This window comes from Ambystoma mexicanum, chromosome 8 (assembly GCF_040938575.1).
Source record: "Ambystoma mexicanum isolate Mex_15411 chromosome 8, UKY_AmexF1_1, whole genome shotgun sequence".
Classification (NCBI taxonomy): Eukaryota; Metazoa; Chordata; class Amphibia; order Caudata; family Ambystomatidae; genus Ambystoma; species Ambystoma mexicanum.
In genome coordinates, this window is record NC_090929.1 from 1,024,544,558 (window position 1) to 1,024,559,469 (window position 14,912).

Consider the following 14,912-nt stretch of genomic DNA (forward strand, 5'->3'; position numbering starts at 1 on the left):
GTCTGTACAATAAAGGATTGGCTATAGTCAGGAGCTCTTAATACTGGAGCTTGACAAACTGCTTTCTTACGTCCTTCAAATGCCTTAGTGCACTCCTCATTCCACCTGACCACCTTGGGGAATTTGGGTGAGGAGACTACATTCTAGGGAGAAAATATGGTCCCATAGGTTTCAATGAAGTTCTTATAATAACCAGTGAGGCCTAGGAAGGCTCTAACTTGGGTTTGAGTAGTAGGGGTGGCCCAGTCTAGTACGGCTTGTACTTTGCTAGGCGACAGCCTTATGTCACCTCCTCCTACCTCATGTCCAAGGCAGACCACTTTACTCTGACCAATTTGACATTTACTTGCCTTTATGATCTGATTGGTGGTCCCAAGAGCCTGCAATACATATCCTAAGTGATCAATATGCTCTTTTGAAGTAGGGCTGAACACTGCAATGTCATCCAAGTATGCTATGCAGAAGTCCTTCATCCCATTCAGAACATGATTAACCATCCTTTGGAATGTAGTAGGGGCATTCTTTAGACCAAAAGTTATAATAATAAACTGATAGAGGCCTCCGGGGGTTGAGAATGCAGTCTTCTCCTTTGCATGGTTTGTCAGAGCTATTTGCCAATAGCCTGAGCTTGGGTCAAATGTACTGAGGTACTTGGCTGAACCAAGCTTGTCCATCAGCTCATCTGTCCTGGGTAAAGGATGGGCATCAGTCGTGGTGACTGCATTTAGGGCTCTATAGTCCACACATAATCACAATTCTTTGGATCCTTCCTTTGGTACTAGCACAACTGGACTAGACCAAGGACTTGTAGATGGCTCTATTTCCCCGAGATCAAGCATCTTGTTGACCTCCTTTGTGTGGGTCCTTACATGGTCTGACATTCTGTAACCTCTGCTTTTAACAGGTAAACGGTCACCAGTGAGGATTTCATGCTGGCTCCAAGGGGTCAAGCCTGGTGATAGTGAAATCAGAGGGGCAGACTGATTGAACAGAGCTTTGCACTCCTCATGTTCTAGTGTCAGATCAGAAGAGAGATTAACTCCTATCTTTCCATCTAAAGGTTGTCCCCTGAGGAGGTCAGGTAGAGGTTCACTATCCTCCTGATCGGAGGCTAGAAGCAAAGCTCCCAGGTCTGGTCTAGAGACGTAGGCCTTTGGTCGGTTGGTGTGAAAGACCCTTGGGGCCTCCTTAGGATTGCCTAAGTCCACCAAATGATTGACCTCTCCCAAGTTTTCCCACAACCTTGAAGGGTCCAATCCACTTGTCCTGCAAGGCCCTCTGACCTGTAGGCACCATAACTAGAACTAGCTGGTCTTGAGTAAACTCAACCATGTTGGCCTTCTGGTCATGCCAATGCTTCACCAGAGCCTGACCTGCTTTCAAGTTTTCTGAAGCTTCTGTCATCATTTGTCATTCTCCTTCGGAGACCTAACACGTAGTCCGTGACTCTCATTGGCTTGTTGGAAGGAGCACTCTCCAACCCCTCCTTGACTAGGGCCAATGGACATCTAACTGGTTAATCATAGAGAAGCTCAAAGGGACTGAATCCAACCCCTCCTGAGGGACTTCTCTATAAGCAAAGAGAAGGCATGGCAGTAGAAGGTTCCACTTTCTTCTGAGGGGTTCTTCTAACGCACCTATTGTGCTCTTCATAGTTCTGTTAAACCTCTCTACCAACCCATTCGTGTGGGGATGGTAGGCTGTTGAGAACTTGTAGGTCACTCCACAGTTTTTCCACATGGCCTGCAAGTAGTGGGACATGAAATGAGATCCCCTGTCAGAGATAACCTCCTTTGGAAAACCTACTCTGGTAGAAATACCAAGAAGGGTCTTAGCATCTGCCTGAGCAGTAACAGTCCTCATAGATATAACTTCAGGATACCTGGTAGAATGTTCTACCACAACCAATATAAACCGGTTGCCTGAAGATGTGGGAGGGTCTAAGGGACCAACAATGTTGATTCCTACCACCTCAAAAGGAACTCCCACCACTGGGAGGGGCACCAAAGGTGCCATATTCTTGGCTCCACTCTTGCCAGATGTCTGACAAGTATGACGACTCCTACGGAATGTATCTACATCAGGCCCCCAACTTAGGCCAGTAGAAATATAGAGCAATCCTTTTCTTGGTCTTCTTAAAGTTTAAGTGACCAGCTAAAGGAATCTCATGGGCTAACTATAGAAACTGAGGTCTCACTTCCTGGGGCACTACAAGTCTCCTGTAGTCTCCTGCAGTAGACTCAGTAGGTTCATTGTAGAGAAGGCCATCCTCCCAGTATAACCTGCGCGTCCCTGGCTTTTGCCCTTCCAGCTGGGAAGCTGCCTGTTTGCCAGGTCCTTCAAGAGTAGGACACTTTAGTTGACCTCTGCTGAAGTCTGCCTTACAGGGGCCACCTTCTGCCAGTAAAGACTGCAGCTCAGGATGGTCTTTAGGATCCAGATCTCCAACAGGGGGAAGGTCTTCTTCCAGCTCTGAATCTTCAGCGCAGCTGACTCAACCTCTCCTGGTTGGTTCTCACATCCTCATCTGGTGTATTAGTCGCAGGTGTGACTTTGGACTGTCCTCTCGAGGATGTCCTGGTTACATGCACAGGAGTGCTATCTTTCTCGTTTCCCGAGACCTTGGGTTTCCCCTTTGTCTTTCTTATTGGAAATGGAAGTTGGCTTCACTTGTGGACTGGGTGTTATAGGTTCTTCTGTAACAACCCACTGAGAGTCATTTAAAGTGAGCTCTCTGGCCTGCCTTGTCTGCTCCTGCTTCCTTTTATTGGGATGCCTGGGGGTGCTTGATACAACTCCAAGAGTTTATAAGTCATTCCCCAACAGGACTCTCCCAGGCACCTCACTCTGTACATTAACAGGTATTCTTACAGTCATGTTGTTGCACTGGATGAGAGCTGGTAGTATTGGAACCATCTGGATAGGGCCTCCAGCAAGCTTAGTGGGACCTTTGGGTGCCTTAGCAACATCCTCAGGTTTGAAGAAGTGTTCATCCACCACTGTGATGCTCGCCCCAGTGTCTCTAATGGCAGGGGTCTCCTGACCATTTACAAGTACACTGTTCTTGTAGTATTCTTTGGTGTTATCAGGTATAGAGTTATACACATCTATATTCTGCTGTTCCCATAGACCCAGGGACACTAAAGAAACACTGGCAGAGACTCCAATGGGGTCTTCAGCCAATAGTTGAACGTTTCCATTTGTCATACTCCTCCCTCAGGGATGAACGCTAAGGAGGCAGTGTGGACCCCTGAAGGTTTACCCTTGCATCTGGGATCCCCTTTCACATGGTCAGTTGACCCACAAGCATTTGACAAATGGGGGCTTCTGCTGACCGCCCTCTGTTTCAGAACCAGAGGCTTCGCTAGACTGACCTGGTTTCCCCTGGGGCTTACCCTTTTTCTGTTTTTGGCCCTCTTTTGGATTGGAGGTTTTAGAATTCTTTGTCATCTTTCTTGTGCTGCTTCTCCTCATCCTTTTTATGAGTGGCCCCAGAATCCTTGTGAGTAACCCTGTTGGCAACCCACAAGTCAGCAGCTTTTGCTAGCTTCTTGGGATCAATCCCTTTAGAGTCAGCCAAGTGCTGTCTCAGTTTAGGAGCGCAGGCATCAAAAATAGATTCCAACAAAAATTGATTTCTCATTACTTCAAAAGAGTTCACTCTGTAACCCTTAACCCAACCATCTAGGTTTTTCAAACATTCACACACACTTGAAGGTCCTAAACCTCTTAAGGTACTGGGAAAGAGTTTTCCCAAATCTAGCTATCAAAGCTAGCTTCACATTTTCATACTCCAATCTTAAGCTTAGTGGGTTGAACGCTCGCTTCTGCGATCTGTGCGTGATCTGCTGGTTGCAGGTCCGAATCCCGGCAAGGCCAACTCAGCCTTTCATCCTTCCGAGGTCGATAAATGAGTACCAGTTTCGGTTGGGTGATATTGTATGTAAATATGTGCTCTGTAAAGCGCTTTGGATTAAGGCTCTATATAAATAACACATCATTATCATTTCAAGTTCCCCCACCTCCATTACAGCACCAGTTGCAACCTGGGTGAGCCTAGACAAAAGCCAAGGCATCAACTGATTCCCTGTGAAACCCTGAATCCCATAGTTTTATTCAAAAGCACCCACCCAATCCAAAATATCAAGTTTCACCTCAGACATACTCACAGCTTCCTTAGGCATGTAAGGTCTCTTAGGACTGGAAGACTCTGGGATAGAAACATTTTCAAGAGACAATTTCTTCATTTCAAGAGCATGTTGTGATTCCATTTCCCTTAGTTTGAGATCTTAATGTTTGACTTCAGCTTGGACTTTTAATCTTTTGAACTCTAACTGAAGTCTCATTTTTTCAAGATAGACACATTCTGGACTCAGTACTGGACCTGGTAGGGTCCCTGTGGCTAAAGTTTGAGGTTTAAGAGCTGGTTTGGGTGAAGAGGGGCTCTCTTCCTGAGACTCCTCTAACTCTTCTGACTCTTCAACAATATTCGAGTTAGACTATGAATCATTATCATCCTCATCTTTTTCCACATTTTCTGGTATAGTAGGGGTGACAGACCTACTACCCAGACTTTGATTTTCTAACATTCTTGCAATTAGTTTCTGCAGTGCCACAGGGAAGTCTTCCTGATTTCCCAAGGTTTAAAAACCTTCTCTGGGATCAACTACGGTTTCCCAGAACAGTGGAGTGAAATTGACTTCACTTAGTCCTGGTCAATTCTAGACCCAGCACACCCTATCTTACAATAGAGTGCTGGGGGGTTGAGGGGGGGGAGGGGGGGAGGGGGGTTACCTAGTATCCCCTGTGTCTAGTTACTCATGTAGCATTTGTTACCCTTTCCTCTCAGAATGGCTGGTGGCAGTGGTTTTGCAATGAACTACCATGATTTACCCCGACCGCGAACTGTTCGCAGCTCCAGTAACGTTAAATCGCGGGAGCCATGTTTTTCAAAATGGCATTGAGCCTCCTTTGTTAAAATGGTCCCCGGTCGTCTTTTTTCACCATTTCTTTTTGGCAAGATCCTTCCCGAGTTTTTCTCTGCACGCCAAACCAGGTCTGGTCTTTGTTCATTTCGACTTTGGCAGGGTTTCTGAGAGAGACCCGCCTCTGGCTCCAGAGTGTCTGGGGTAGGCAGGAAGTGAGGGAGGTGTCAAAAACTCCCTGTGCTTAGTTTCCTTGGAGACCCAAATGCACTCTGTGGTGATAGGCTGGCTCACTGTCTGGCAAGGACAGCCACTCCTGGGTGAGGGACAGCTAGGCTGGAATGAATGGGAGAGAACTGAATAAAAGGCGAGTCTTTTGGCTTGGAAGGCTGAGTCGACCACTGGATGAAGGAACCGATGAAGAGCTTGAAGAGGACGACTGCTGCAACTCCTACACCATTGGTGAAGCCCTGCTGTAGGTCAGAATCGCCATTTTCGCTTGGACACAGGAGCCCCTGCAAGGACGACTTCTCCCTTTTGAGTTGGTGAGACCAATCAACTCCCGAGTATGCCACCTGGGCACCCATCTCAGAGGTGGTTGTATTTCCTCAGAGTTGCTGCAGGAAACTGTAGAGCCAGGGAGAGGGACACAGATTGTGTGCATTGGTTGTAAGCTGGCCTAAAGCTTTTGGAAGATCCTCCGGACTCCCACGAAACAGAACTGACCAAGCCTGACCTCCCCCCCCCCCCTTTAGTTGAGTGCGGGATATCGGATGTGAGGAAAGTCCACCGTGACAGCCAGGAACAGCGCTTATTGCTATTTGCTGTACCGCAAGGAGCTGAAACGCGAAACAGCCACTGAAAGTAAAGTTTGCCGTTTGCCAGTTTTGACAGTGGAGGAGTCCCCCGACATCCTCCCTCTTGTCCCCACGACCGAGGCCCAGGACAGTGAGATCTGCAGAGCTGCACAGGAACAGAAGTCTTCAGCTGCATCTGTTCTTCTTTACCACGGTACTGTAAAACAAGTCTAAGAGAACTTATCTCTTATTGTACAGTGCTTGCAAGTTCTAAAACTCACAAGTCTAATCAGCTTGTGACCCTACATTTGATTCTTCTTTTCATCAAAGACTCCTACTTGTGCAAAGACTTTTCCTTTTACTCACCAGAAGTGCTTCATCCTATACAAGACTTTTGCCCATTGAATTTAGCTTTGCCTATTGAATTGTATGACTCTTCTTGAGGGATCCAAAAGTATTTGCCTGCTTAAGAATATTTGTGGTCTCTTGTTCTAATAACCTTTGCCTTTTACCAACTTCTAAGAGTATTCTAAATGCCAACAGTAAGATATTAATGTACCCAGCATCCTAGCTATTGAAGTCACCTGTGGGTGTAGTTTGTGTCTGTGGGCCATCCCAAAAGGGTCTGTACTCATTTATAAACTAAGTGTACAGGATTGAAGAGTATTTGTTACTATTTTCTTGCTCCCTTCTGAAGAATGCTTATTCTAACTGACTGATGAAATGGTTAATAATTGTTTATGCAAGAAACCTTGAGTATAAGAGTTTATTTGAATACTTGTCACTGTGAATCTCCCTCTTGAGAGAAGCCTGGTTGCTCAACACGCTACCAAACTGTATAGTACAAGCTTATACCAAAGGTTGGGTTTCCTATACCTGTAGTCAGTGTTGTGTGTAGTGGTCCCAGAGGGTACTGCATACAAACTTTGCCTAACAGAGAGGAGTCAGTCGTCACTACCAGGGTAGGCTCCGGTCAGGTGAATAGGGGTTCCCACTGAAACATTACCATCCATCAGCCACCAGCAAAGATAGGGCAAAAGGAGCAGTGGTATTGGGATCCTGTCCGACTGAGACTCTGTTTCCTGATCCCAATAGTCTGCCAGCTGGAGGCACCTCACCTTCAGACGGGCGTGCTGTACAGTCAGCACGCAGGAGGCCATCAGGCCCAGAATGTCCTGGAACCACCATGCCGAGGTGGTAAAGTTGAAAATAAAGTGCCACACCGCATTGCGAAGGGAAATATGCCTCTCAGGTGTGACGGAACGATGGTCCATGATTTTATCGACAGACAAAAAAATGAGTCATGTGAACGAAAATGACTATTTTCTCTCCCCCGGACATTTCTGGTAACCTGCACCCCCGCACACTTCCACCCCCAACACCCTTACTTACCGTTTTGGCGGCACACTTTGCAGTGTGCCGCCGACTCCTCGATCCCTCTGTGATGCCGGTTCCCTTCACTTATATGCATGGGAAATGGTGCTGCAGGTTGCAAGCGGCGACACCCCTGATGCCATTATATCGAACAAGGGTGCGGGGTACACCCCTGCTTCCCTTGTTTGCTATAATGGTCATGAATGGTACAATGGTTTGAAATTATCGGTTGTGCGAAATTTTGGTACAGCCGAAATTCGATCAATTCTACAAATCATTTTTTTCCGTTCTTTTTTAAGGATCCATGGGTAACACCTGCTGAAGGGTAGTGTTCTAACATGCCCCCAGGAAGACCAGATACTGAGACCGGCATAACTGAGATTTTATAGTGGCCACCCGTTTAGATGCTGTTGTTGGGAAAGATTTCTCTATACTGCACCTTTCCTTCCATTTCTATGGACCCCCAAACGTTTTGCTTTTATTTTTGATTCAGACCTGCATTTCTTTTTTTTTTTTTTCTTTTTTTTCTGCAGCGAAGCATTAAGCTTCAACGCTCTGACTTTTGCTTAATTTTTCATGGGGAAACTGATAGGTCCTTCAGGTTGTCAGTACTGGGGAACATGGTTTGCCTTAGTCTTGTTACTTTGTTACTACTTTTAGTGACTTGTTATCACTTGTGGTAACGTTTTATCACTGTACAATGCATATTACAATGCAGTACACTTTTTGTTTTGCCCAAGACTCGCACTCAGAGGATTTTTGGTTACTCTAGGTGTGCTAAGTGGACAAGCTGGTGGCAGCAGTAACTTTTGACCATTTTTTTGGTGTATTTAGTTTTAGCCTTAACACGTTCGGCTACTAACTGTGGCTAGTGGTCCAACAGGGCAGATCTATGGTGGGAGTTTCAGCTCTTACCTGACTTTTAGGATAAGAAGACCCCTGCACCCACTATAAAAGAGATCCTGGGAGAAAGTGAAGTGGCCAAGAATCCTGTCCAACTGCAAGACCCACGCATAGACTGGAGACTCGTTGGAAGAAGGCCCAACAACCAACTTCTGCTACTTTCCTGGTAAAACCCTGTCTTGTGGAAGATCTCCATCATTCCTGCTAGGGAACTGTGACCCTTGGAGTGGAGGGGGAATATCCATTCTCGACATCAGCTCAGAGTCCTGCGAATAAGAGCCTTCGAAAGAGACCCTGGATCAACCAGTGGCTGACCAGCTCTGAGTTTGGGCTACCATTCTGCAGATGTCGCTGTTCCAAGTTGAGGTCTGGAACCGGGGTTTCTTTAGCTTGTGCAACAAGATTTAACTCTGCAAAATGTCATGGTCCTAGAATCAAGGAGACCCGAGATAAAAGGAGAGGTCTGACTGCGGCAAGTGAACACCTTTTGCGTTGCCATGCAGACCGGAGAAGTGCTCAAACCTGCAACCCCTGTGGATCAAGGGCTGAGGCTGATGGCGGGAAAAGTGACCTTGGACCCTCTTCAGCAGGCCTGCCAAGTCCTACAATGAATCGCAGTATGGAGGGGTGAGTTGTAGCAATACTTACCTTAATCCCTTACTCCCCTTTAAAAGTTTTGATAACTTATCAACTTTTGTGTTAGTTTGGCTTTACCATTGCTTGTTCGCACAAGGACTCCGAAAATTGGGGACACATTTGTTAGATCAACTTGTCTTCTAACTCAATTCTTGGAACTGTTCATTGGACCCCAGAGACCCCATCTTCAGTTTTTCCAGCTTCACAAAACTGTATCGAACTTTGCTGGACTGCTGGGCACAAGAACCCATTCACTTTAGGGATTGACTTCTGAAGCTAGGATTGTAACTCTGTGGACCTATAGTGCTTGTACCAATCTGTACTTTCATTTTTATGGGTTTTTTTTCTGTACTTTGCCCTACTCAGGTGATTGTGTATATCTATTTTTAGTGTGTGATATTACTGGTTGGTCATTTCTCACTGTTGGCCATAAGTAAAGAAGTATGCGTATACCCGTTTGTCTAAGTGTGTTCCTTCACTGTTTCACTGTGTGTGCTCTTTGTGGACCCCTTGAGCTCACCACCTCTTGAGATTCAAGCTCACCACGTCTTGATACTTGGCCTAGACCACTTGCCTTGCTACCTTGAACTGGTTTGGCTTCAGCTCCCAATACTAGGTTGGCCATCTATAAATCTGTCCACCAGGCCAGAGTATAGAAAATCAGTTTAACAGATGCCAGAAAATGTATTTTGTTTTCCAACATTCATGTTAGTAGCCTTATGAGTTTCTTCTCTTCATGTTTTTTACAGACTATCAAAGCTGTATTTATGTGAATTCTGTCTCCGATATATGAAAAGTAAAAACATTTTGCAGAGACATTCAAAGAAGTGTGGCTGGTTTCATCCGCCAGCGAATGAAATCTACAGAAAGGATGATCTTTCAGTATTTGAGGTGGGTAAGTCATAGAATTGGTTAAAGCATAAATGCATGTTGCATTAAAAAAGTAAGTATTTGGATTTTAAGACAATCATTTTGGTGAGCAGGATGTTTCAATTTGAAATGCTTTTTTTGCGGCATTCCATCCTGTCTGTGGCTGCTTACCAAGTTGGATTTTTGGTCTCAGCAGGCCCGGCTCCAGTAGGGGGGCCAGGCCCCCCCCACCCCCAAGGCTAGCCCCTGCCCCCCCCTAGAAATCAGAGCCGGACTGGGAACCAAAAGAGGCCCTGGAAAATGTGATCAAAGTGGCTCCAAATTTTGACGCACGAGTGAGCAATATTAGTGCACAGGAAAATATTTCTGCACCTGGTGTCCCATCATATTGAAAACAAGTTTTGGTAATGCCAACAGTTTGTGTAGGTATGGCAAGAGAACTTTCCAAGCACCGCCGTATTGGTATAAACTGGCCATTAATGCAGCAGGTGCAAAACGGTGTGAGTACCTGAGCACCTATTAGCAGTGCCTGGCAAATGCCTAATACTTATATACAAGCCAAAACTGTTGGATTTACCAATGTTTATTTTTAACAGGATTTAAGTGAAGGGCATGCATAGTGCTTATAAATGGAGTGGCTAAAAGAAGACCTGGTGAAGACACTTTTATTACACCAGTAGTGGCTTTACAACTCCAATTAAGTCATTAACTCTCAGAAGGCTGCTTGACAAAACACTGGCAGGCACTTTGAGTGTGAAGTTTGATGGTAAGGCTTGATTAAAGCAAAATCAAAGAGTTCTCTGGAGGAGGTGTTTTTGGCAGGGAGGGACAGGGACTGGATGGGAATAGCCATAGGGATTATCATGGGCAGTCAATGGGTGGGCAAACAACCAAACACCTACACGCTGGGTGTCCCTCATCATAGCCAATTTCTCCCCTATACTTTAATGCAATCGTTTTTGGTTTATAGCTGGTGCAGGTGCCATCTATCAACCCAAACAAATATAAAAAAACAGCACAGAGATGAGGATAAGAGCACGTGTAGTGAATATTACAGCAGAGGAATCCCACGGCATGGGGGTGTGATAGCAAATGTGATTTTTAAAGCAGAGGGTGAAATAGTACAGCACAGGGCTGGACGATTTTGCCCCAAATACATATTATGTCATGGGTAGGTAATGCTACAGCACAGCGCTGGCTTTATGCAGGGCTAAGGGATTACATAATATGGAAGAGGATTTTTCTTATGTGGCAGAAATATTACAGCATGGGGTTGGGGGTTTTACACACCCGGAGAACCATCAAGCAGTGGTGGGCTGATGGATTACACAGCATGCACAAGCTGTGGGGTGGGGTGGGGTGCTCAGCGCAGCGTGAAAACAACTGCATGGGCAGGCAGGCACCCATGAATCAGCAGGGATGATATGAAATTACCATCGGAGTCCTGAGGATTGGGGCGGTGGAGGGGAGGACAGAGTGTGTGGAGCAAGGGGGTGGGCAGGGCATAATGTACTAGCCGACGAATGCTGAGCAAGGAGAGATTTAGTGCAGGTGTTTTGGGGAAATCATACCACACTGATATATTACAGCACACCGGCTGGAGCGGTAAAGTGCAGGAAGAGAGGTGCACACCACAGGGAGCTAATGTACCAGAAGAACAGGCCAATGTTACAGCAGGAAGTGGATGGTGAAGCAGACAGTGAGATTATTACAGCACATGGCTTGAAGAGTACAGTGCTGGGAGAGCACACTACCGCCACTGAGAATGTTACAGCACAAGGGTGTACGCACCTTCCTAAGTTCCACCTGCGGGCCTAAGACGTCATCTGCACACCCTGCAGCCCCCCTCCACAGCCAAATAAAGTCTGGCATCGCTGGAATGTGTTATTGTTCTCGCAGAGACAGAGGGGCCCAGAAGCATAGGTGCCATGCTAAGGCATCTAAAATACAACCAGGTAAGATAAGGGGTTATCGTAGGGGTGTGCTGGAACACCCCCTGTCCCCACACACCTCCTCCCTGTCCAGAAACAACATGACCTTAGATCTGGTTAACAGGACAACTCCGGGGGCATGCCAACCTCACCACCTACCACAAGCATGAACGATCAGACAGCGGCTGGCCAGGATTGAGGTCCATTGGCAGAGCTTTGTGGGAGTGAGTGTGATGGAAGAATGGGAGTTGCTTCTAGACAGGATTGATTAACACTGGTAGAGCTGCGTGCGAAGGAGACACTGACTAATGGAATAACGGGAGGTGTTGCAAGACAGGATGGAGGGTCCATTGGCAGATCTGAGTGTGAGCCACTGGAATAGAACAACAGGGGTTGCTGCTGGCTAGGATTGAGGTCCATTAGCACAGTTTTTTGAATGGCTATAATAGAAGCAAAGGGGTTACTGCTGGTAAGGGTGGACTAGTAGTGAAGGTCAGGTGAGTGTTAGTTGCTGTAATGGAACAGCATGTGTCAATGTGGGAGGTCAGGATTGGAAAGAGGTGCATTAGCAGAGCAGTGTGTCAGCCTCTATAATGACATAGGTAGGGATTTCTTTAGTTCATGGTAAGGTACATTTGTAGAGGTGGGTGTGGAAGTACTGGATTAGCAGTTTAGTTTGGTCTTGCATAGCAGAGCAGAAGTGTATTTTAATAGGTCTACGGGTTGCCAGTATTCCCACTACACCCGATAACCATCCCCATTCAGTTCAAGGCCGGGGGATCACCTCACAAGGAGTGGATATTAGGTAAACGGGGTGCTGTTTTACAGTATAGCACAGGAAGGGGAATGTTAGAGCTCATGGAGAACATATTACACGACCCCGGCCGGTAAATGATTACAGCATAGGGGGAACACATTGCAGCAGAGGTGGAGAATGTTACAGTCCATGGCATCACAGTAAGAAAAAAGTTCAGCACTTGCATGCGCAGGATAGCAACACATGGAAAACATCATAGCATGATGGCTAGAAAATATTACAGCACATTGTAAAAGGTTTACCGCATAGGGTGAGAGTGAGGCTCAGAAGCACTCGGCAGAATGGGAGAGGGGCACGCATGTACAAATAATCCCTTACCTTTCAGGTCTGGCTGCTGCTCCCAGCCCCAGCCACAGCCTCATTTGGATCACCTGCTGCTGTCTACTGATGGAGGCAGTGCGGCCTGCCTCACCTGGTTGGTTGGCTGTCTTTCTTGAATCTGTCAGAGCGCACCATGAAAACGGGCACAACACACGGCATGGGCCTGGTACCAGGACAGCACTCGGACTGTCTGTCGGCAGTGTGTCTCAGGTGGCAGTGGCACATTCAATCACGGGCCCAGCCACACCTGCACATGTGACTCAACAGCACAGAGCATACTAGGGCACCTACGGTTTCAACGCACATGCACCCTAGTGCGACGAGAGTGCAAGTCCCAAAATCCATGGACAGGGGCGGGCCTGGCAGGCAAACAAATCATACAGCGAATGGCCACACCCAGGCTGGCCTGTATGGATGCATATCCCCGAATGGCGAGTGATAGTTTAATTTTGAGTACCCATGCATCCTTCCCCCCCCCCCCCCCCCCCCCCCCAAAGAGAAGAGGCCCTATAGCCTGAGGCCTCCCGGGGAAACTTCCGGTCTCCCGGTGGGTCAGCCCAGCCCTGCTAGAAAGGAGACCTTGTCAGTGCTGTGAGGTTTTCTTCCTATTTTTCTTTTTTTCATCAAAAGGCAATGTAGTTTAACTAAACGCAATAAGAAAAAACTAAACAAACTTTAAAATGCCACTGGGAACCAGGGGGTGGAGGGGGAGACTAAGAGGGTAAAAACAGGCTGGGGGGATTTTGCGATTAGCTTTCTGAGGAGCTGCACTGAAGGCGGCTCAGTCAGGATTTGTTTGCTTACCTTGGACAAAGATTTATGCCCCACAGCCATGAAAGCAGAAATGACCAGGCATATGGATGGCCATTAACACCTCTAAGTAAGCTAGCACACTTGCTCAAGCAGGCAGCCTACAACTGTCTAGCAAGATCCTGTGTTGCTTATTTAACTACACGTTTAACCTCTCATTTATATGGTAGCTATTGTTTCAAACCTATCAAGTAGATGTCTGTAATTGAATGTAGGTGTTAATGTGTGGGAATATAACTTCCAATCATGCCTAATAAGATGGTTCACTGTAGAAAACAATAAATGGCAGGTGGTGATGCTTGGACAAAGATTTCTACACCAGGCGCATACATGGCTAAAGACCCTGACAAGTTACATTCACTGGAACACAAGATACCACAAGCATTTGTAGGCCTTGTGGTCCAGCAGATTGGGCAGGGCTGTTCACATTAGTGTCAGGGAGGCCAAGGCTGATTGGTAAATAACGGTATGGAAGCCTGACCGAAGCAATGGCATTGGTTAATTAGGCTGAGAGCCCTTACAAATTCCATTCAAAGTATATATTCTGCTACTTGAACTACTTGGGTATAAGTGAAACCATAAGGTTGGTAGAAAGAACAATGTAATTTTGGAGGGAAGAGTGTAGTAAAATCAAAGTGATTTGATGTAAGGCGTTGAAGTAGGCTATTGGGTGTAAGCCAGAATATTGTATTGGACCACATATAGGATGGAGAAAGTATGTTAGGAGGGATACACATTCAATGGATGTGTTTGGTCATTTACCCATCCATTGCCATGTTAATCTCTATGGTATTCCCACCAGCTACCTGCCCCCTCCCTGCTGAAACATACCCTCTTGGGTACTCTTTGAGATAGCTCTGTCAGACTTAATTGCCACTGTAAATGAGCTCCTGTTGTAATAAAAAATCTCTTAACATGATGTGTTTTCAGCCAGTAGATTTAAAAGCAACATGATGTCCTCACATTTGTTCCTTGCACTGCAATTCTAAAACAAGCAATCGCAAAGTCAACCGTGTTGACATGTGTATAAGTATTAGACAGGTATTTTCCAGACAATTACATCATATATGCATAGGTACTCGCCCCATTTTCTAGATGTTCCCACCTTATTGCCAGGTGGTACCATTATGGCAGTGCCTGGCAAATGTCTTTACCATGTGTATTCAAAAGTCCTAATTTTTGGCTTTGCCAATGTGCGTTGGTTTCAGTTTATCTCCCTAAGTGACAGTATATATGCCCTGATGTGGGAGCCTTGTTTGTAACGCCTAGGGACTCAAACTGCACCTCACTGAGTTGGTCCAACAAGAACCTACCTGAACATATCAAGGTTAGGATGGCAAGTATGGACCAACTTCAGATCATTTTCTCATACATACTTACCAGTGGGGTTCTGACCTAAATAGTATGCATATTTGTCTGTGTGGAAGCATAGGCTGCCTGGCCAGAACTTTTCATGAAATGGGCAGATGAGTACTGCCTTATTGACGACATACTATTGGAGTAACAATTAACAATGTCTGTATGCAAA

General features: G+C 46.2%; 1 protein-coding gene across 2 annotated transcripts in view; it reads left to right on the top strand.

Annotated features, from left to right (window-relative positions):
- Positions 1-14,912, top strand: part of KAT6B (lysine acetyltransferase 6B) — a 1,467,124-nt gene that overhangs the window by 814,920 nt on the left and 637,292 nt on the right. For both annotated transcript variants that reach the window (XM_069610967.1, XM_069610966.1), the window contains exon 10: positions 9,385-9,526. In XM_069610967.1, the coding sequence (XP_069467068.1) occupies positions 9,385-9,526 (142 nt within the window). The remainder of the gene's footprint in view (positions 1-9,384; positions 9,527-14,912) is intronic.